The 25194-nt window shown below is 40.2% G+C and overlaps 1 protein-coding gene across 1 annotated transcript in view; it reads right to left on the reverse strand.

Annotated features, from left to right (window-relative positions):
* The window catches only part of lrguk (leucine-rich repeats and guanylate kinase domain containing), a 161749-nt gene that overhangs the window by 44065 nt on the left and 92490 nt on the right, over positions 1-25194 (reverse strand). The window contains exon 12 of the mRNA XM_063072199.1: positions 9124-9220. Coding sequence (XP_062928269.1) covers positions 9124-9220 — 97 coding nt within the window. The remainder of the gene's footprint in view (positions 1-9123; positions 9221-25194) is intronic.

A 25194-nucleotide genomic window follows, 5' to 3' on the forward strand; every position in this document is an offset into this window, starting at 1 on the left:
CCCTCTTAAACATAGCCAATGAACTGGCCTCAACAGTTTGCTGTGGCAGAGAATTCCACAGATTCACCACTCTCTGTGTGAAGAAGTTTTTCCTAATCTCGGTCCTAAAAGGCTTCTCCTCTATTCTCAAACTGTGACCCCTCGTTCTGGAACTCCCCAACATCGGGAACAATCTTCCCGCATCTAGCCTGTCCAATCCCTTTAGGATCCTATACGTTTCAATCAGATCCCCCCTCAACTTCTAAATTCCAACGAGTACAAGCCCAGTTCATCCAGTCTTTCTTCATATGAAAGACCTGCCATCCCAGGAATCAATCTGGTGAACCTTCTTTGTACTCCCTCTATGGCAAAGATGTCTTTCCTCAGATTAGGGGACCAAAACTGCACACAATACTCCAGGTGTGGTCTCACCAAGGCCTTGTACAACTGCAGTAGTACCTCCCTGCTCCTGTACTCGAATCCTCTCGCTATAAATGCCAGCATACCGTTCGCCTTTTTCATCGCCTGCTGTACCTGCATGCCCACTTTCAATGACTGGTGTAAATGACACCCAGGTCTCGTTGCACCTCCCCTTTTCCTAATTGGCCACCATTCAGATAATAATCTGTTTTCCTATTTTTGCCACCAAAGTGGATAACTTCACATTTATCCACATTAAATTGCATCTGCCATGAGTTTGCCCACTCACCCAACCTATCCAAGTCACCCTGCATCCTCTTAGCATCCTCCTCACTGCTAACACTGCCACCCAGCTTCGTGTCATCCGCAAACTTGGAGATGCTGCATTTAATTCCCTCATCCAAGTCATTAATATATATTGTAAACAACTGGGGTCCCAGCACTGAGCCTTGCGGTACCCCACTAGTTACCGCCTGCCATTTTGAAAAGGTCCCGTTTATTCCCACTCTTTGCTTCCTGTCTGCTAACCAATTCTCCACCCACACCAATACCTTACCCCCAATACCGTGTGCTTTAAGTTTGCACACTAATCTCCTGTCTGGGACCTTGTCAAAAGCCTTTTGAAAATCCAAATATACCACATCCACTGGTTCTCCCCTATCCACTCTACTAGTTACATCCTCAAAAAATTCTATGAGATTCGTCAGACATGACTTTCCTTTCACAAATCCATGCTGACTTTGTCCGATCATTTCACCGCTTTCCAAATGTGCTGTTATCACATCCTTGATAACTGACTCCAGCAGTTTCCCCACCACCGACGTTAGACTAACTGGCCTATAATTCCCCGGTTTCTCTCTCCCTCCTTTTTTAAAAAGTGGGGTTACATTAGCCACCCTCCAATCCTCAGGAACTAGTCCAGAATCTAACGAGTTGTGAAAAATTATCACTAATGCATCCACTATTTCTTGGGCTACTTCCTTAAGCACTCTAGGATGCAGACCATCTGGCCCTGGGGATTTATCTACCTTCAATCCCTTCAATTTACCTAACACCACTTCCCTACTAACATGTATTTCACTCAGTTCCTCCATCTCACTGGACCCTCTGTCCCCTACTATTTCTGGAAGATTATTTATGTCCTCCTTAGTGAAGACAGAACCAAAGTAATTATTCAATTGGTCTGCCATGTCCTTGCTCCCCATAATCAATTCACCTGTTTCTGTCTGCAGGGGACCTACATTTGTCTTTACCAGTCTTTTCCTTTTCACATATCTATAAAAGCTTTTACAGTCCGTTTTTATGTTCTCTGCCAGTTTTCTCTCAAAATCTTTTTTCCCCTTCCTAATTAAGCCCTTTGTCCTCCTCTGCTGAACTCTGAATTTCTCCCAGTCCTCAGGTGAGCCACTTTCTCTGGCTAATTTGTATGCTACTTCTTTGGAATTGATACTATCCCTAATTTCTCTTGTCAGCCACGGGTGCACTACCTTCCTTGATTTATTCTTTTGCCAAACTGGGATGAACAATTGTTGTAGTTCATCCATGCAACCTTTAAATGCTTGCCATTGCATATCCACCGTCAATCCTTTAAGTGTCATTTGCCAGTCTATCTTAGCTAATTCACGTCTCATACCTTCAAAGTTACCCCTCTTTAAGTTCAGAACCTTTGTTTCTGAATTAACTATGTCACTCTCCATGTTAATGAAGAATTCCACCATAGTATGGTCACTCTTACCCAAGGGGCCTCTCACGACAAGATCGCTAATTAACCCTTCCTCATTGCTCAAAACCCAGTCCAGAATAGCCTGCTCTCTAGTCGGTTCCTCGACATGTTGGTTCAAAAAACCATCCCGCATACATTCCAAGAAATCCTCTTCCTCAGCACCTTTACCAATTTGGTTCACCCAGTCTACATGTAGATTGAAGTCACCCATTATAACTGCTGTTCCTTTATTGCACACATTTCTAATTTCCTGTTTAATACCATCTCCGACCTCACTACTACTGTTAGGTGGCCTGTACACAACTCCCACCAGCGTCTTCTGCCCCTTAGTGTTACGCAGCTCTACCCATATCGATTCCACATCTTCCCGGCTTATGTCCTTCCTTTCTATTGCGTTAATCTCTTTTTTAACCAGCAACGCCACCCCACCTCCCCTTCCTTCATGTCTATCCCTCCTGAATATTGAATATCCCTGAACATTGAGCTCCCATCCCTGGTCACCCTGGAGCCATGTCTCTGTGATCCCAACTATATCATAATCATTAATAACAATCTGCACTTTCAATTCATCCACCTTATTACGAATGCTCCTTGCATTGACACACAAAGCCTTCAGGCGCTCTTTTACAACTCTCTTAGCCCTTATACAATTATGTTGAAAAGTGGCCCTTTTTAATGCTTGCCCTGGATTTGTCGGCCTGCCACTTTTACTTTTCTCCTTTGTACTTTTTGCTTCTATGCTCACTTTACACCCTCTGCACTGGTTCCCATCCCTCTGTTGTGAACTAACCTCCTCACGCCTAGCCTCTTTAATTTGATTCCCACCCCCCAACCATTCTAGTTTAAAATCACCTCAGTAGCCCCCGCTAATCTCCCCGCCAGGATATTGGTCCCCCTAGGATTCAAGTGTAACCCGTCCTTTTTGTACAGGTCACGCCTGCGCCAAAAGAGGTCCCAATGATCCAAAAACTTGAATCCCTGCCCCCTGCTCCAATCCCTCAGCCACGCATTTATCCTCCACCTCATCGCATTCCTACTCTCACTGTCGCGTGGCACAGGCAGTAATCCCGAGATTACTACCTTTGCGGTCCTTTTTCTCAACTCCCTTCCTAGCTCCCTATATTCTCCTTTCAGGACTTCATCCCTTTTCCTACCTATGTCATTGGTACCTATATGTACCACGACCTCTGGCTCCTCACCCTCCCACTTCAGGATATCTTGGACACGATCAGAAATATCCCGGACCCTGGCACCAGGGAGGCAAACTACCATCCGGGTCTTTGGACTGCGTCCACAGAATCGCCTATCTGACCCCCTTACTATCGAATCCCCTATCACAACTGCCCTCCTCTTTCTTGCCCTACCCTTCTGAACTACAGGGCCAGACTCTGTGCCGGAGGCAGGGCCACTGTCGCTTCCCCCGGGTAAGCTGTCCCCCCCAACAGTACTCAAACAGGAGTACCTGTTGTTAAGGGGCACAGCCACCGGGGTACTCCCCATCACCTGACTTTTCCCCTTCCCCCTCCTAACCGTGACCCACTTGCCTGCCTCCCGTGGCCCCGGCGTGACCACCTGCCTTCCACTCCTCTCTATCACCTCCTCGCTCTCTCTGACCAGACGAAGGTCATCGAGCTGCAGCTCCAGTTCCGTAACGCGGTCCCTTAGGAGCTGCATCTCGATGCACTTGGCGCAGATGTAGACGTCCGGGAGGCTTGGAAATTAAAACTTTGGATTTGTTTCAGAATTTTTCTCAAAAGTCACTATAATCAAGAAACATACAATTTTCCTATTTCACTATTCTGTAATATCAAGCCTCTTCATACCAGGATATGACTCTAGGGTGACAAAGAGCAAGTCAGCACAGATTCTTTTTCAGTTTAGAGCAGCCCAGATGAAATGCTAACAACAGGCCTCTCAAACATAGTTCAAAATCAGAATCAGCATTAACATATGTCATGAAATTTGATGTTTTGTAGCAACAATACAGTGCAATGCATAAAAGAATTCCTAGAAGTTACAATAAGAAATATCAAAACAATAAGCAAGTAGTACAGAAAGACAGCAAAATACTGAGGTAGTATTCATGGACCGTTTAGAAATCTGATGGCGGAAAGGAAGAACATGTTCTTAAAACATTGAGTGCTCTCTTCAGGCCCCTGTACCTCCTGGCAATAATGAGAAGAGAGCACATACTGGGTAGTGAGGGTCCTTGATGAAGGATTCTGCCTTTTTGAGGCACTGCCATTTGAAGTGACCTTGATGAAGAGGAGGCTAGTGCCCACAACGGAGCTGGCTGAGATCATAACCCTCTGCAGCTTCCTTCAATCCTGTGCATATAGACATCTCTATACGAATGGTGATGCAACTGGTCAGACTGCTCTCCATGGTAATCTTTAGGAATTTGTTAGTGTTTGGTGACATTTGAACTGTGGCAAGATGGCACCAGTAAACTACAGTGATGTTCTGTGGGTTACGTACAATACTTCTAAATATATGTACTTTTTTGAATTACTTTCACTGTAATCTGCAGCATGTAATTTCCCTTTAAGCAATGTACTTTTAAATTGACTTAATGAACTACAGATTTCATGATTTTCTGAAGGACTTGGCAGACTTAGCTCTCAAGCAAGCAGGTACGCCATCTTTAAGCAGATGAAGGTTCATCACCATGGCAGGAAGATAGGCAGGAGGAGGAGACACCAAGCCAGGCTGATACACCTGTCACTGAAATATTCTCATAACCTATGGACTTACTTTCAAGGACTCTTCATTTCATGTTCTCGATAATTATTGCTTATTTATTTATTACTATTTCTTCCTTTTTGTTTTTGCACACCGGTTGAACAAACAGTTGGTGCAGCTCTTTATTGATTAATATGGTTATTATTCTATTATGGATTTATTGAGTATGCCCACAAGAAAAATCATCTCAGGGTTGTTTATGATGACGTAAATTAACTCTGATAATACATTTATTTTGAACATACCAAATCTCAAACTCCTAGTTGGTACCTAATAAACTAAACCATTCAGGACAGAGAAAATAATCCTGAAAGGGGCCACAGAGTAGAAAGAGAAATAAAATAAAAATGCACTTATCCCAGTGAAATTTAGGAAAACAGCACAGAATTATGAAGTGCAGTTTGATGAATTATATAATACTTACTTCATTTAAATTACAGAATTAAAACATGTATATGGAAATGAGTCATGGTATAAGTGTCACACTAGCGTACTGAATTTTAGATTGCTGGGATAGGAAATCTAAATGCATGATTCCCAACAAACTGTGTTTCCTGATTTTGGTTATTTCATGGGAAACTGTAACACAGATGGTAGACAGGGAGGAGGCAAAAACTAAAGGCAGAATCATTTAGTCAACCTCAATTTGTTCTTATGTGGTTCAAAATTCTCTGGCTAAAAAATGCCGCAAAAGTAAAAATATATAAAATACCTACTAAGAAGATTGGAGAAACTCAGGAAAATAGAGAGAAACAGTAAAGAAGCTAAGAAGGCCATTTTCTGATAAGGACTTACAAACTTCCATTGATGGAAGTTTGAGTTTTGCACTGAACTTTGCAAGAGGGTGATTTAAATTATATACATATAAATACATTAACGTGCTTAATGATTCTTGTGGGGATTTGTGCATTGACTTGATTATCCCTGCGTCATTCTTGCTGCTCTGACATTGAGAATATGAGGCATGTAATATCTGTGAAACATGCCTAAATTTTGTGGAAAGTTGACATTCTTTGCATTACTATGAGCAGCCTCTTCAATGCAGTCCTGAAGTTGCAGTCAGTAAGGTGTAGTCGCTCTTTGAACAAACAGATTCCTCACCAAGTCCAATACAGTGGGGAATTCAGCTGGGCTTCCTGGTGGAACATAGTGCAGACGTGCCTCCCTCATGTTCGTTAGTGAGCTTTGGAAGATTTTCAGTTTTAGGCTTTTTTGTAGGTAAGATTTCCTCCAGTACCCCCAAAATACTGCTGTCATGGAAGACCGTGTAAATGCATAGGTAAATGCAAGTTCCTGTTTGGGTAATTTATGTCAGGTAAGTTCACTTTGTTAAATAGGCAGAGGCAAGTGTGGGCAGTTCTCCACCATCTGCAGCTTTTGAACTATTAACATGACAAAGTCTGCAGATGCTGGAAATCCAAAGCACACACACACAAATTGCTGGAGGAACTCAGCAGGTCGGGCAGCATGTTTGGAAATTAATAGATAGTGATGTTTTGGACTGAGACCCTTCTTCAGGGTCATTAGTTTTTAAGGTCCTTGTGTTTTGAACCTGTAATGCCCTGGTTACTACTATGCTGTAAGTATTTCATTTTAGCAGTTTTCTGCAAGAGCAGTATGTCCCACTAATTTAAGAAGTCCTGCTGTTCAACTTAGGAATGTTGTGTCAGCCAATTAGGATGGTGGGATCAGGAGAAGGTTCTAGAGAGAGCAGGGCAGAAAGAGATTTGTGAGGGACAGTAGTCTGGTTTAGGGTCTTTTAGAACATAGAACATAGAATAGTACAGCACAGTATAGGCCCTTTGGCCCACATTGTTGTGCCGACCCTCAAACCCTGCCTCCCATATAACCCCCCACCTTAAATTCCTCCATATACCTGTCTAGTAGTCACTTAAATTTCACTAGTGTATCTGCCTCCACCACTGACTCAGGCAGTGTATTCCATGCACCAACCACTCTCTGAGTAAAAAACCTTCCTCTAATATCCCCCTTGAACTTCCCACCCCTTACCTTAAAGCCATGTCCCCTTGTGTTGAGCAGTGGTGCCCTGGGGAAGAGGTGGTGGCTATCCACTCTATCTATTCCTCTTAATACCTTGTATACCTCTGTCATGTCTCCTCTCATCCTCCTTCTCTTCAAAGAGTAAAGCCCTAGCTCCCTTAATCTCTGATCATAATGCATACTCTATAAACCAGGCAGCATCCTGGTAAATCTCCTCTGTACCCTTTCCAATGCTTCCACATCCTTCCTATAGTGAGGCGACCAGAACTGGACACAGTACTCCAAGTGTGGCCTAACCAGAGTTTTATAGAGCTGCATCATTACCCAGTGACTCTTAAACTCTATCCCTCAACTTATGAAAGCTAACACTCCATAAGCTTTCGGTGGGAGATGTGGAGCAGGATAGAAGGGAAGATACCACAGAATGCCATTGGAAGGAGAGTCCCCATTGCAAGAAGTGCTTTGTGCAGATGAATGTCGCCCAGGAGGAAGGGCCAATACTCCTGAGAGTGAGCCAGTTTGTTCGAGATGGACTTCGAAGGAAGTTCGGACTGCGACATGTGCTTTCACTCAGACCATGGGTTCAGTACCATGAGTAACACTTATACCCAACTTTTGAAAGAGATGAGCTCCAATGGTCATGTGCACATTTCCACTGGTCTAACTGTAAGGGGCCCTTTTATCTTTTTCCCCTTCTTTCTTTTCACTCTTTTAATAACTGCTTGTTAAAGGTGAAATTGGTAAATATATTTTCTTTATAATTTGATGCTGTGTACAATCTGTTACTTCTTGCTGACTGATAATTGTGTATAGGCAATATTTACACAGCATTTGCTCAAACTGAGGTTTCTTTAATTGGAACATCACGATGTTCCTCTTTGGTTGAACCCCAAATCATACTGACGCTAAACGTATGTTGTTTATGAAAGGTGGCCTTCTCATCGCTGAGGCACGTGACTATTAGAGTTAGGTTACAAGTGGAGTTTGTATACAAGCCTGGTGAGAAGGTTACAAACCATTAGTTCATTAACAAAAAGTAGGAGAAGGATTAGTGAAGTTGACCAATAAGCATTTTTAAATAGAAAGAGGTGTCAACATCCTTTTACATGAGGAAACATTGCGAATAAAGAGAGATTATGAGTGCAAAACTGAAAAGGCTGAAGGCTTTACAAGCAAGTTGGAACAAAAATGGAAGAGTACATGCATAAGCCTCATCCATTAGTTGGGTTAAGTAGATTGGTCTGCATAGTTAAAGGAGAGAATATGAAATAATTAACTTATAGATGAAAATTCAGAAATCCATGTGCTGTGGAAGAAGAAGCTATGGCAAGGACAAATTCCAGTGGGAATCATTGGGATGTGGGGAAGCCAGCAAGGTTTAGGATGGATTGGAGTGTGTTGTATTGCAGAATTTGAAAGCCCATAGAACTCCTCTGAGAACAACAGAAGTGTGTACTGAGGGTTTCAAAGATATAGAGTTGAGGTAGCCACTATGGAAAATGTTTAAGATATGAGTAAAGACTTATTTTTTATTGAACCACATTCAAGCAGCAATTGAAGTTGTATGGCAAGTTGGAATCTTAGCTGAAAGTACACAGAATCTTGCAAAAACCAAGCATAAGAGCTGGCGTTTAACTGGAAGAATTCACAGTCATTCACGATGTCAGACAGCACAAAATTAAATCAAAGAGGTAAAAGTGGATATTGGCAACATTAAATATTGTAGTATTAATTGTTGTTTGTCCGATAATTCTTTCCGACTTTCACCAAATATGATGACTATTGCCAAGAGACAACATTAATAAGCTTAGGAAGGATGGATCATTGCGGCATACTGAAGGCAACTCTGTAGGTGTTGAAAAATAGTATACTGCAGATATACGTGGTAAGTTGAAAAATTAAGGGAATAAAATCATGAAGAGTCGTATCACAGGGTGAGCATTGAATAGGGAGATTGCAGAAGGATGATCTTTCAGATCAAAGACTGCAGACAGGTTTATAAGGCAGTTGCAGTCACAAAGACAAGATTTGTGATTTTAACCAATAGTTATTGTGTTTCAAGACTGAACTGATGTACAGTATACAGTAAGTGATAGGAGAAGGCAATCTGACTCACAGAATGTTTAAACTGAATTAATAGGGGCCTTTCTGGAATGCATTTAACAGAATCCACATCCTGATAGGAACTTGCAAAGAATTTAAGAGAAAAATATAATAAATTCACAATGCTCAGTCATTCTATTTAAGATAATCATTACCATTTGAATCATTTCTTCAAACTCTTCATCAGATACAAAATAATAGTCAAATCCATTCTTTTCACCAAGGTAAGGTCTTCGGCTTGTGTGGCTAATGCTGAAAATATAGTTAAAGTATAAACAAGTGCAAATTATTTTATTGATGTGTCTTTTCAGAGAGGCAGCTTTCTAAATGCTGGAAACCAATTGGATCTATATAGTAGCTGTAACATTAAAAACAAATAGATAACTTAGTACGTTAAAGTTTGCTGGAGACATTAGGAAAGCAATATCCAAACTATGGGATGTATAATAAACAAAGTCAGTCAGTCAGCAACCACGGACCTTGTACAAGTAACACAAGTCCTACTCCCATCAGGGAGAAGGCTATGTAGCGTCCACACCAGACCACCAGTTACTTTCCCAAAGCAGTAAGGCTGATCAACACCTCCACCCACTCCATCACTACTTTATTATTTCCTGTCAGTCACCTTATGTACAACCCAGCATCACTTTATGGACATATCAATCTATGTATATAATCTATTTTACGTATTTATATTTATTGTGTTTTTTTTTAATCACCATCGTGTTCTTTGTCTTTTGATTTTTTTTGTGCTGCATTGGATCCAGAGTGACAATTATTTCGTTCTCCTTATGTACCGGAAATAGCATAAAATAATCTTCAATCATGAATCAACACAAACTGTCTGATAAATGCAAAGGTGCAAACTAAAGGAGTTTGCTTTGATGATCTCCAGCCCTGTGTCAAACACTCAGTTTTTGGAAACCCAAAAAGAGGATAAGGATATCGAATTATGATTAGCAATTGGGTTTTAGATTAACACCAATGCAAAATGCAAAAAAGGCATATCACCATTGAATTTTTAATTCCAGATATCCTATAAATCTTAACAAAAATAAATGTACTACATTGGCATAATTTTCTACCACAGAACCATCAATTTCTATCTTTATAAATTTCATACACATCAAATTGCTTGGTAATGAAAATTATTGCACCAATTTGATGCCAATGTCATATTTTCTCAGGGAAATACAACATAATGCAAGAAAAAAAATCAGTCTGGTTACAGTGTACAGCCATAAAGATTCAGAATAATATTCTTATTATTTTGGTTGTTTATAGTCATCAAACAGCAGTAATAATGCTGAAGCATATTGAAAGTTGCTTCAAGTCATAAAGTTTCACTTCCATTTTAATGGAAAAATCGGGGTCCATTAATCATTTAGATTCACAGAGCTATTTAGCACAGAAAAGGGCCCATAAATCAATCAGTCCCATATTAACCTTTTGGCCCATCTACCATATCTACACCTCTTATCATTTTATATACATCTGTCAGAGGTGTCAGCTTCCTTTGCTGCAGACAAACAAGCACGACTATCATAAATTCATCACTGCTGTCCTGAAAAAGATCCTCAACTTTAAATATTGATTGCTAATTTCCCTCCATAGATGCTGGCTGACCTGCTGATTTCCTTCAGCATTTTGTATGTGTTACGCCAGTCTTATCCAATCTCTTCCCATGACAGAAGTCTGATAAATCCATGCGAAGTCTTGGTGATTCTCCTCTGCACTCTCTCCCAAAATGCACCACCTCACATTTGCTGGATTAAATTCCATCTGCCAATACTCTGCCCACTGCTGCTGCCCCTGATTCTTCATTAACTGCCCTTGACCTCTATGCCACATGCAAGTCATTAATATGTATCATGAACAACTAGGTCTCAACAATTATTCTTGCAATATTCCACTGATCAAAGACTTTCAATGGGGGAAAAAAAATCAGAAAAAACATCATTTCACCACTATGTTGTGCTTCTTATCAACAAGCCAATTTTGGATTCAATTAACTAGCTCACCTTGGATCCATTTACCTTAACATTCTAGACGAGTCTACTATGTGAGACCTTACCTTACTGAAGTCCATATAGGCAATGCCTATTGTCCTGCCTTTAACAATTTTCTGAATTTCTTCCTGAAAAGATGCAATTAAATTATTGAAGTAGGACTTCCTCCTTCCAGAGCCATGCTGGCTATTCCTGAACAATTCAATGCCTTTCCAAATCCTACCACTTAGGACTTTTTCCATGTCACTGAAGTAAGGCTAACCAGTCTATAGTTCCTTGGCTTGTCTCTGCTGTCTTTCTTAAATAAAAGAAGAACATTAGCTGTCCTCCAGTTTTCTGAAGCTCACCTATGGCCATTAAAGTTGAAAAATGCTCCATTAGGACCAAAGCTATCTCCTCCTTTGCTTCTCATAACAACCTAGGATATATCTCATTCAGTCTGGGGAGTTATCAACCCTCGAGTGTTCCATGACATCGGATGGCTCCTCTTCCTCCTTAACCGGTTCCAGATCATTGACATACATTTTCCTGAACTCACCATCTTCCACATTCTTCTCCATGCTGAATACAGATGAGTACCTTGTTCATATTGCTTGATTCAACACATAAGTTACCCCTTTAGTCCCACAGGTGAACCACCTTTCCCTGGAACCCCTTTTTTTCTGATATAGAATATCTTGAGATTCTCGTTCATATTTCTTGCCAAGCATATTTATTTTTAAAATAACATTTGTGAAAAAGAGTGAACAGCCTTAAGAGAAGGTGCACAATTTATAATTTGATCATTGTAACATAATGCTCAGTATACTTTTAGTGAACCCAAATTCACTTAGACATTTTCCTTTCCACAAAGAAATACTTGCCAGCCAAAAGAGAACATATAATGCATGATAATGAAAGAATACACCCCTTAATATAATATAATTCAATTTCAGAACGGTGGTATTTCAGCATACCCAGGGTACACAGTGATACTCCCATAATGAAGTCAATTAATGATAAATTACAGAAAATTTTGCTGTGTTATTACACTCCGATTTCTCCTGGCTTGAGATGTGGCTCAAAATCACTACCAGTGAAAGACGGGGAGACTTACATTACGCAAGTCTGCATGAGATTTGAATCTACGTGTCAGAGATGAAAGAAGAATGCTCTAACTCATTAAGCCATTTTTCCTCAATATTTTCTCAGTAGCAATATTTTAAGAAACTTTACTATTTTGTCAGGCTTTGAAAGGTGCTGAAACTAAAAGGAAACAGATGTTCTCAGACAAATTGGTTCTGAAGTTAAACCTACATAAAAAGAACAGAGCTATTTTTTTCAAATATGCACAGCAGTTGTGTCAAAGGTAATGTATAAAAGTAGATTCCATAACTGCAGGCAAACAACAGCGCTTCAAAAGAGCTGTTCCAAATGTGGAATAATTTATCAATGCAAAGCTCATTTGATACAAATAAAATGTGGATCACATGGTGCTTGTAAAACATTATTTTCAAAGGCGATTTTTAGGAAGTTATAAATATAGCCAATGCTTTAAGGATCAGTGTTATCAGCTCTAACTTGTGACAACATGAAGGAATTCTTTCAGATGCAAATAGGGTCACTCAGTCTTTTTCATCCGCTTAGCTTACAATGTCACCAAGGCAAACTTTGAAACTGACAAAACGTTCAGCAAATCTTGTATTCTTCGGTAATAACTGTAGCATTCAGTCCCAGAAATCCTTTATTTTACTTTAACTTTAAATTGGGTATATCATAATTTGAGAAGGATAATGAGGCAGTCACTGAATCAGACTGGCTTGTAGAAAGTGGTTCCTATGTGACTCAAAGCTACTGTTTGCTATGCTGACAAAATGTGTGTCCATGTCAAAGTGCAGCCTAAGTAAAAAAGGGCAAAGAGGAAAATGAAGAGCCACAGACCCATGCGAGCTAACTGAGGATCACCAATCTAACACACAAAGAAATAAGCTCCTGGTCTAGAATCTTTAGGTAATACACTTAAATGCGGGTTCTGCCAGGGTGTGGAAATATTCACTGGAAGAGGGGAATATCTGCTATATAATACTAAAGTTTCTGAGGTTCAATCCTGTTGAATGTACAAATCAAAATGAAAATATTAATATTTAACAAATTTTAAAACGTGTTGTTTAATTGTATTTTACTTTATTAATCTTACCTTGTAGTTTACAACAGCAGTGAAAGAGAGTGGTAAACAAATAGCTTTTAATCTCTAACTGGTTAATTGAGGCAAATAAGCCTGTATGCCCAGCTAAAAGTAAAATTTGTGGAAACCATCTGACATCTAATGACAACCACACTTACAGTTCGAGAAACTTCACCTCAGAGCTGGATTCTGAGCTTCAGACAGTGTGATGCATCATGGTGCAGGAAATTACTTTATTCCAACCAGTAATTACAAACTCTTAGACTAAGTATTGCTGTACTTTAGAGGTGGGGAGAAATTAATCACACTTTACAACATTACACTTTGATCAAGTGTGGTATAAGAAGACACAAGAGACCATAGATACTGGAATCTTCAGCAAAAAAAACTGCTGAAAGAACTCAGTGGTCAGGCAGCATCTGTGAAGGCAAAGGAATGGGTGATGGATTGTCTTGACATCCTACGTCAAGACTGAACGTGTAGTGGAAGATAACCAGTACACAGAAGTGAGAGGGAGGGGTGTGACAGAGGCTGGTTGGTGATAGATGAACTGGGGAAATAGGGAACTGTTTCACTTCACTTCAGTCAGGATGGGACTAATGAACTCAGTAGCTAGTGTTGTAGATCAGGTTTTAAACTAAATACTACGTGCATTTCTTGATAACTAGACAATAACCAGAATATGCTAGGAGGGGCTGAACATACAAACAATAAAGTATACCCCAATTGAGTCAGAGAAGCAGAAAATGGTAAAGAAAAAGTCGACTGGAAGCTCTTTATTTGAATGCAGAGAACATTCATAACAAAACAGGTTAATAAATGACACTAATAGAAGTGAATAGGTGCAGTCGAAACATTATTACAGAGATATGGCTGTGTTATAACTATGACTGGGAATTAAAACTTTTAAAAAGCTTAGGCAAAATGGAAAAGAAGACTCCATAGTTCTGACACTGAAGCATGGGATAAGGCTCTGAAAATTAAGTGGAGTAAGTTTTGCTAGAGCACTGAAACAGAAAAAGGTGAAAACAATATTGAGATACATTTGGAAATCTTGAAACAGTAGTAATAAAGTAAGATCTTGTATAATATCTTGGAGGAGGAGAAGATGGTGGCACGACACAGCGCGCAACCACTCCGGTGAATTATATCTGGTATCTGTCAAGTAGGGTGCCGTGCACAATTCTGATTTGATGGGACAGATGTGACAGCACAGAGGAACATCTTTCTTTCTTTTTAAATCTTTTTATTGAGTAAGTATACAAAAAAGGTAAGCCATATAAACATTAATACAATGTTAAAGTATAATAAAATTCCAAAAGATAACAATACCAAAAAGAAAATACTACAAACAATGTAATTTAAGCATAAGAAACCAAGATAACATAATAGTATACTAAATTTTATATATATCAATGGAAAAAAAAGAAAAAAAAACCCCCCAAAAAAAACTCCACCGTGCAGCTAACTAAAAGCAAAGCAAAGCAATGGGCTAACTTGAAACCAAACAGAGTTAAACTTAAAATCACGTCCTCAATCCCGACCTCCATTAAAACAGTGAAAAAAAAACAAGAAGGGTAAATATTACATTAAATGAAAATATCGAATAAAAGGTCCCCAAATCTGTTCAAATTTAAATGAAGAATCATAAAGGTTACTTCTAATTTTCTCCAAATTCAAACATAAAATCGTCTGAGAAAACCAAAAAAAGGTAGTTGGAGCATTAAGCTCTTTCCAATGTTGTAAAATACATCTTTTCGCCATTAAAGTAAGAAATGCAATCATTCTACGGGCTGAAGGGGAAAGATTACTAGAAATTTTAGGTAGTCCAAAGATAGCAGTAATAGGGTGAGGAGAGATATCTATATTTAATACCTTAGAAATAATATTGAAAATATCTCTCCAAAAAGTTTCCAAAGTAGGGCAAGACCAAAACATATGAGTTAAAGAGGCTATCTGCCCCGAACATCTATCACAGAAACAGAGGAACATCTGGAGAAACTTCTGAAATGCCTCCTTCGCTGCCACTGATACTGTGTGATCCAGAATCTCGGGAGGAGAAGGCCCCGAGTCCTCGGCTTTGCTTGTTGCTCGGCGGCCGGGGCAGGGTCAAAGCGCTCGGCAGAGGATGGTGCTTGGGAAGCTGTATCAGAGGGGCTGGTTTTAGGCTCGAAGTTTTCGGACGGACTCGGAGTCGGCTGTGGTCGGGTGTTTCCAATGCATCAGCAGTTGTCGGCACCTGGAGGTTTATGGCAGGGAGAGTTTCCTCCTTTTGCCGCCTACTATCGGGACTATCGGGAGTCAATTGGAACTTCAAGACTTTTTTTTTTATCGTGCCCATGGTCTGCTCTTTATCAAATTATGGTATTGCTTTGCACTGCTGTAACTACATGTTATAATTATGTGGTCTTGTCAGTGTTAGTCTTTGGTTTGTCCTGTTTCTTTTTGTGATATCACTCTGGAGGAACATTGTATCATTTCTTAATGCATGCATTTCTAAATGACAATAAACGAGAACTGAGTGTCCTCATAATCTAATCTAATCTAATCTAAATCAGGAAATTAAAGGTAATTAAATATGCATAATACAATTATTAATGAAGACTTGAATCTATATTTGACTGAATATGACATCAAAGAGTCCTGTTAAAACTGATATCACATGAAAGTGAGATTTATCACTGGCAGGAGTTATATATAACACAAAAGTTATCACTTACTACACAATTGCTAATTAACAGTGTCTCACTGCACAAGAGGAGGCATCCTGTTTTGTTGTCTGATAACCCCGGTAAAAGCACACATATGTACGATAAAGATAAAATTTAGTGTTGCTCTGTTGATTACTGTGCTCAACAATACCGACCATCTAACTAAAGTAATGAGTGGATCACAACTGATGACCATGAAAATGTGACTCAGCAAAGATGCAGGAGAAAAGTCAGTTACTGAGGGAATCTGGGGGCGCAGGATAAATTGTCAATAAAATGAATAGCAGGAAGAATTTTCACAAGCATTGCACATCCTACTCCTTTTAATAGTTTGAACATTCTAGGCATATTTAATCCAATCAAACTGCAGGATGAAACACTTTAACAATTGCTTGAATAGGAAAATATGAAAAGGTTTAGTGCCCTTTCACCTCTGCAACCTGGCTGAAAACAAGACTACACTGATGGAATGCATGTGCTTTCTCTCTGACAGCTACAAGAAGTGAAGTAAGTAAGTGTGGGCAATCTCAATTCATTTCCTAGTGTTTGCATGTCAAGAGCTAGAAACAGGCCATATTTCAGAACTAATTGGATGTCACACACTTATACAGAGTGGCTTTGACCTGTATTTGTAATGCTTATATAAAACCAGCTCCTAAATATTGTAAATTGCCAAACTAGAAACAATCCCAAAGTAGATAAGTGGGCCGTCATGGTGGGCAGTAATTGTGATCCTATTGCAGTTCAGGACATCGGAGTTGAGAGTTTAATTTTGGCATCCTCTGGAAGAAAGTTTGTACTTTCCTCTCATGTGCACGTGGATTTCCTCCGGATGCCCCAATTTCCTCCCACAGTCCAACAAGGTACTGGTTAGTAGATTAATCGATCATTGTAAACTGTCCTGTGATTAGGCTAGGGTTAAATACAGGAGATAGGTTACTGGGTGGTCCTGCTTGAAGGACCGGATGAGCCTATGCTGGGCTCTTTCTTTAAAAAAATATACCACATTCACTAGTGAATCAAAGAAGTTGATTAAAGCTCAGCTACTAGTTGTTGCAGAACTATTTGGAATCAGTAGCTAATAATGCAATTTTATTCCATTGTGATTATTAAGGAACATCAACTTATCTGCTGAAGTAATGAATAAGCAGGAAATTACTCCATCCAAATACAGGGAAACTAAGCCCATTTTGATTGATTACACCACAAATTTAATCACATGGCCAATAATTCTATTCCACTTGAGGTTAAAGCAGATATTTTTCTTTTTTTGTTCATAATTTACAGCCAAAACAACAACCAGTGACATAAGCCATCACCAGGTCTGTTGTTTCCTTCATATTGCAAGAACCCATAGTTAAATATTCACTGCTTAGTAGTTCATTATAATACACACAAAATGCTGAAGGAACTCAACAAATCAAGCAGCATCTATGAAAAGGAATAAAGAGTTGATATTTTGGGCCAAGGCACTTCATCAGGATTGGAAAGAAAGGGGGAAGAGGTCAGAATAGGAAGGAGGGGGAAGCTAGAAGGTGATAGGCAAAGCCTGTGAGGGTGGGGAAGGTAGATGGATGAGGAGGGGGATGAATTGAGGAGCTGGGAGATGACCCCCCTTTTTTCATCTTCAATCCCCCATTCTGGCTCTCCACTCACCTCTTCTCTTCTCCTTCCCTGTCTATCACTTCTCTCTGATGCCCTTCTTCCTTCCCTTTCTCCCATGGTCCACTCTCACCTCCCAGCTTCTCACTTCATCCCCCTCTTCCCCTCCCACCTACCTCACTCTTCACCTGGCTGCAAATCACCTTCTGGCTTGTACTCCTTCCTCTCCCCCAATCTTCTTATTCTGCCTTCTTCCCCCTTTCATTCCAATCCTAATGAAGAGTCTCGACCCAAAACATTGACTCTTTACTCATTTCCATAGATACTGCCTGACCTGCTGAGTTCCTGCAGCATCTTGTGTGTGTTGCTTTGGAGAATCGCTTGTGTTTAATCATACACTAGACCTGTACTCTTTACTGTCTTCCTGCCTTCCAGTCACTTTAACTTCACAGCACACTATCTACACTTGAGCAATCAATTAAACAATTAGCAGATTGAAACAAATGACCAAACTATCACATTTCAAGTGGTGTTGTAAGTGGTAAAATGTAAAGGCTGATTTATACTTGTGCGTAATAGCTTACGCTGTCGTCTATGCAACGGGGCTAAGCTGTTGTGAGCATTTATACTTGTGCATTGGTGTGTCTGTGTCACTCTGCAATTCACGGCCAAAACGCTGGTGGGGTTTCTATGCCACTGTGTTGAGTTTCTTCGTGTTGAAATTCAACACGAAGAAACTCAAATTTCAAACAATGGCGACTGAAACTGAAGGAGGGTGAATTTACTGTGCTTGTCTGGCCATTGAGAGACATGGACAAGGAAATGCATTTCAAATATTTTCGGATGTCAGCAGGTAGATTTGATGAGTGTACACATGGTATACTCAGAGACTGGCAATCACCATTCGAGTTTTAGCTTCAGGTGGAAGTCAACAGGCTATAGCAGCTAGCTACAAACTGGCATCAAGCATAGGGTCCTCCATAATTTCGGAGGTCTGTAAAGCTTTATGGAAAGCATTGCAACCAGAGTTCCTTCCCTGCCCTTCAGTCACCCAATGGCAAGCTATTGCAGTGTAGGAGGAAATGCGATGCTACCAAGCAGACCAATCACTCTTGTTGAGGTCTGCGTTGCCGCAACCTGTAGTTATATTTTGGGACAGGTGCGCATTAGGCTACGGCGTAGGGTTCAGTGTAGGTTACGCCGTACTTACGGCGTACATTTGATGCACAAGTATAAATCAGCCTTTACTTGCAGCTCTTGTGGGATCTACAGCAATGTCTTAATTATTCCCTATTTTTGCTAATCACTGTGAGAATAGTTCAGAAAGCTGCATGTTCATTTTGAGGTGAACTTATACAAAAGCTAGGGTATTTGATAGACCATGGCAAGATGCTGCAGAGCAGATGGAAGGAACCTAATTCCACTGTTAGGAAAGTTTGCAAAAACCAGAGATAAAATTTGAATTTCTCTTCTGAAAATTACATTTGGTTATTTGCCAATTGCCAAATCAAAATCTGTGATCACTGGATGTTTGTTAATTAAACCACCAAGGGATAGGTGCAAAGTTGAGAGTATGAGTTAGTTATGTAGTGATTCTGTGCAAGAGTAATTTAGCTGGTGCTCGTTCCATGTCCCTATCACCATTGATCCAGAAATTGTTTTCATTCAGATACTGTAATTAAATCCACCTTCACTAGTATGCCAGTAGTGTATTTTATATCAAAAAGACCTCTGTACTTAAAATAAAAATGCCTCATGTTACTTTTAGTTCTTTTGTTAATCACTATGACCTCCAGATTTTGACTTGCCCACCAATAGAACATTGATTTCTCTTCACCTATTTTGTTGTCACCCTTCACAATTTCAATACTTCCATCAGATCTCCCGGTGAACTCCTCTGTTCTAAGAACAACATTTGCTTCTTTTATTGAAACACTTAGCTAAAGTCTGAATGCGTGGAATTATTTTGAATAATCTCTCCTGCACTCTGTCCGAAGTCTTCACATCTTAGAGCCGAGAACTGGACAAGACGCTCCACTTGTGGCCAAAACAACATTGTCAAAGTTTATCATGCTGGCCTTGATCCATCCCATTTTCTGGAGCTTCCATTACATTTGGAATTATGCAATACAATCTTCTACACCCCTCTGAAGCCCACATTAGTGAAAGGATAATGTTTAAGACAATGTTGTACTCCTTAGGCTCCACAGTGGAGATGGGAAATTTTATTTGACAGTGGTATTGGCAAGCTGATTTTCAATTAAAATTGTCGCTAATTTTAAGTACAATTAATTTTAAAAATTATTAATTTTCAAATCTAATAGTTTCAACTTTCTTTTAAACACAGCAGTCAGCAATTCAAATAACGAAAGATAGAAGTAGATTGCCTCAGACTATGTTGTTAGCGCCTGAGGCAATAGCCAGAAAACACACTAATTCCTTCCTTGTTCTAATAAAGATCTATTCAAATTTTAAAATCGGAGGAATTTATTAGGAAAAGAAACACTATTTTGTGTGTAGAGGTTAACATAATTTTACAAGCAACATAAAATCAGACCACAATAGTAAAATTTAGAATGGATGGTAAATCTATTTTATATCTTTGAACATAGAACATAGAATAGTACAGCACAGTACAGGCCCTTCGGCCCACAATGTTGTGCCGACCCTCAAACCCTGCCTCCCATATAAGCCCTCACCTTAGATTCCTCCATATACCTGTCTAGTAGTCTCTTAAACTTCACTAGTGTATCTGCCTCCACCACTGACTCAGGCAGTGCATTCCACGCACCAACCACTCTCTGAGTAAAAAACCTTCCTCTAATATCCCCCTTGAACTTCCCACCCCTTACCTTAAAGCCATGTCCTCTTGTATTGAGCAGAGGCGCTAGCTATCCACTCTATCTATTCCTCTTATTATCTTGTACACCTCTATCATGTCTCCTCTCACCCTCCCTCTCTCCAAAGAGTAAAGCCCTAGCTCCCTTAATCTCTGATCATAATGCATACTTTCTAAACCAGGCAGCATCCTGGTAAATCTCCTCTGTACCCTTTCCAATGCTTCCACATCCTTCCTATAGTGAGGTGACCAGAACTGGACACAATACTCCAAGTGTGGCCTAACCAGAGTTTTATAGAGCTGCATCATTACTTCGCGACTCTTAAACTCTATCCCTCGACTTATGAAACCTAACACCCCATAAGCTTTCTTAACTACCCTATCCACCTGTGAGGCAACTTCCAGGGATCTGTGGACATGTACCCCGAGATCCCTCTTTTCCTCCACACTACCAAGTATCCTGCCATTTACTTTGTACTCTGCTTGGAGTTTGTCCTTCCAAAGTGTACCACCTCATACTTCTCCGGGTTGAACTCCATCTGCCACTTCTCAGCCCACTTCTGCATCCTATCAATGTCTCTCTGCAATCTTTGACAATCCTCTACACTATCTACAACACCACCAACCTTTGTGTCGTCTGCAAACTTGCCAACCCACCCTTCTACCCCCATATCCAGGCCGTTAATAAAAATCACGAAAAGTAGAGGTCCCAGAACAGATCCTTGTGGGACACCACTAGTCACAATCCTCCAATCTGAATGTACTCCCTCCACCACCACCCTCTGCCTTCTGCAGGCAAGCCAATTCTGAATCCACCTGGCCAAACTTCCCTGGATCCCATGCCTTCTAACTTTCTGAATAAGCCTACCGTGTGGAACCTTGTCAAATGCCTTACTAAAATCCATGTAGATCACATCCAGTGCACTACCCTCATCTATATGCCTGGTCACCTCCTCAAAGAACTCTATCAGGCTTGTTAGACACGATCTGCCCTTCACAAACCCATGCTGACTGTCCCTGATCAGACCATGATTCTCTAAATGCCTATAGATCCTATCTCTAAGAATCGTTTCCAACAGCTTTCCCACCACAGACGTAAGGCTCACTGGTCTGTAATTACCCGGACTATCCTTACTACCTTTTTTGAACAAGGGAACAACATTCGCCTCCCTCCAATCCTCCGGTACCATTCCCGTGGACAACGAGGACATAAAGATCCTAGCCAGAGGCTCAGCAATCTTTTCTCTTGCCTCGTGGAGCAGCCTGGGGAATATTCTGTCAGGGCCCAGGGACTTATCTGTCCTAATGTATTTTAACAACTCCAACTCCTCCTCTCCCTTAATATCAGCATGCTCCAGAACATCAACCTCACTCATATTGTCCTCACCATCATCAAGTTCCCTCTCATTGGTGAATACCGAAGAGAAGTATTCATTGAGGACCTCGCTCACTTCCACAGCCTCCAGGCACATCTTCCCACCTTTATCTCTAATCGGTCCTACCTTCACTCCTGTCATCCTTTTTTTCTTCACATAATTGGAAGAATGCCTTGGGGTTTTCCTTTACCCTACTCGCCAAGGCCTTCTCATGCCCCCTTCTTGCTCTTCTCAGCCCCTTCTTAAGCTCCTTTCTTGCTTCCCTATATTCCTCAATAGACCCAGCTGATCCTTGCTTCCTAAACCTCATGTATGCTGCCTTCTTCCTCCTGACTAGATTTTCCACCTCACTTGTCACCCATGGTTCCTTCACCCTACCATTCTTTATCTTCCTCACCGGGACAAATTTATCCCTTACATCCCGCAAGAGATCTCTAAACATCGACCACATGTCCATGGTACATTTCCCTGCAAAAACATCATCCCAATTCACACCCGCAAGTTCTAGCCTTATAGCCTCATAATTTGCCTTTCCCCAGTTTAAAAATTTTCCTGTCTTCTTTGATTCTATCCTTTTCCATGATAATTATAAAGGCCAGGGAGCGGTGGTCACTGTTCCCCAGATGCTCACCCACTGAGAGATCTGTGACCTGACCCAGTTCATTACCTAGTAGTAGATCTAGTATGGCATTCCCCCTGGTTGGCCTGTCCACATTCTGTGACAGGAATCCATCCTGGACACACTTAACAAATTCTGCCCCATCTAAACCCTTGGAACTAATTAGGTGCCAATCAATATTAGGGAAGTTAAAGTCACCCATGATAACAACCCTGTTATTTTTGCACCGTTCCAAAATCTGTCTCCCAATCTGCTCCTCTGTATCTCTGCTGCTACCAGGGGTCCTATAGAATACCCCCAGTAGAGTAACTGCTCCCTTCCTGTTCCTGACTTCCATCCATATTGCCTCAAAAGAGGATCCTGCTACATTACCCACCCTTTCTGTAGCTGTAATAGTATCCCTGACCAGTAATGCCACCCCTCCTCCCTTTTTTCCGCCCTCTCTATCCCTTTTAAAGCATTGAAATCCAGGAATATTGAGAATCCCTTCCTGCCCTGGTGCCAGCCAAGTCTTTGTAATGGCCACTACATCATAATTCCATGTATGTATCCAAGCTCTCAGTTCATCACCTTTGTTCCTGATGCTTCTTACATTGAGGTACACACATTTCAGCCCTTCTACCTTACTGTCTTTACACCGTTTATTCTGCTTCTCTTTCCTCAAAGCCTCTCTGTATGTTAGATCTGGCTTTACTCCATGCACTTCTTTCACTGCTCTATCGCTCCAGGTCCCATCCCCCTTGCAAATTAGTTTAAATCCTCCCGAACCATGCTAGCAAACCTACCTGCAAGGATATTGCTCCCCCTCGAGTTCAGGTGCAACCCATCCAATCTGTACAGGTCCCACCTCCCCCAGAAGAGATCCCAATGATCTAAAAATCTAAAACCCTGCTCCCTGCACCAACTCCTCAGCCACGCATTCAACTGCCATCTCCTCCAATTCTTACCATCTCTGTCACGTAGCGCTGGCAGCAATCCTGAGAACGTCACCCTTGAGGTCCTGTTCTTCAGCCTTCTGCCTAATTCCCGAAACTCACACTTCAGGACCTCATCCCTCTTCCTGCCTATGTCGTTGGTCCCAACATGTATCACGACCTCTGGTTGCTTTCCCTCTCGTACCAGGATGTCGTGCATTTGAAAAATAGGAACAAGATTGTTCTTGCCACCGACATACTAAATAATGTATGTCAGAACATTTCCCTCTGGGCTTCATTTTTTGTTATCTTACACCTGCCACGTGGTCATGTTAAATAAACAACAAAAATTATTCATTACCAAATGGCTGGCGCTGATAGCCTATAAAATTTAAGCCTTGTGATTCTTATACAAAGCAAACTCTTTCAGAGTTTAGCTCTCTAAAATGTGCTGGCTAAGGCTATCTGTAAATGTCAATATGTCAGCAATTTATCCTACATTAGTTTGTCAATCTAAATACTACTGCTGGCCAAATTAATTACATGCTTCAACATTTTTCTAAGAGATTATTCTCCAAATTTAACTCAAGACAATCCTTTAAGATGATTTTTTAAAACTTGTTCATTTAAAACAGACTAGTAAAACATGTTAAAAGACTATAACAAGACAAAAAACTTCAAGTTAAACTCAATATAATTTTGTAAAAGGGAAGTTACTTTCAATCAATTTATTGACATTTTTTGAAAAAGTAACAAGTGCTGCAGATATAGTGGAAATGGCAGATGTGCTGAAGTTAGATTTCTAAAAGACATTTGATAAAGTGCTGCAAAAACTATTGTGGAAAATAACAGCTCATGGTACAAGTATAAATATTTTGGTTTATGTTCTGTGTGTGATATGTTTTGTGGGTGCACTGTAGTCTGGAGGAATACATTTTGTTATATATGTACAGTCAGATGACAATGAACTTGAACTTGAAGAATGCGGGTCATTTAGACCAATATCTGTTCTTAATGTGGATTATAGAATATTTACTTCCATCATGGCCAAACGATTAGAAGAGTTTCTACCCACACTGATACATAATGACCAGACAGGTTTTATACAACAACGCCAAACACAAGACAATTTACGAAGGACACTTCACATTATGGATCATATCAAAAAAATGAAATTGAAGCAATAGTGATAAGTGTGGACACTGAAAAGGCATCTGATTCAGTTAACTGGAATTTTCTTTACAGAGTTTTACATAGATTTGGTCTACATGACACAATTATTAAAACTATACAGGTACTATATGACAATCCTACTGCCAGGATTAAAATCAATGGATATTTATCTAATAGTTTTACCCTAGAAAGGGGCACGAGACAGGGTTGTGCATGGTCACCGCTACTCTTCGCACTATATTTGGAACCATTAGCTCAATACATCAGACAAAATTAAGATATCAGGGGAATTACTATTAAAGGGACAGAGCATAAATTGGCCTGTTACGCCGATGACATTTTGATCTATCTAGGGCAACCAACATACTGTTTACCTAAATTGATGCAATCCTTTGAACAATATGGCCAATTATCAGGATACAAGATCAATATAGATAAAACCCAACTACTTTCATATAACTATAGCCCACCAAGAGAAATTGAAAGTAGATATCCTTGGGCATGGCAAACAGAGTCCGTCAAATATTTGGGCATCATTATGCCCAAAGATTTGGCAAAATTATCAGAATGCAATTATCAGCCTATATATAAAAAATTAAGGAAGATATAACAAGATGGAACCTAATTCCTTTTCTTGGTCTCAGTTCAAGGATTGAATCTATTAAAATGAATATACTGCCCAGATTACTATATCTCTCTCAGACCCTACTAATAGAGATTAATCAAAATCAATTCAATGAATGGAACAAGATGTTATCAAGATATATATGGCAAGGTAAAAGGCCTAGGGTTCGTCTCAAAACTTTGCATTAGCCAAAG

This window comes from Mobula hypostoma, chromosome 20 (genome assembly GCF_963921235.1).
Source record: "Mobula hypostoma chromosome 20, sMobHyp1.1, whole genome shotgun sequence".
NCBI lineage: Eukaryota > Metazoa > Chordata > Chondrichthyes > Myliobatiformes > Myliobatidae > Mobula > Mobula hypostoma.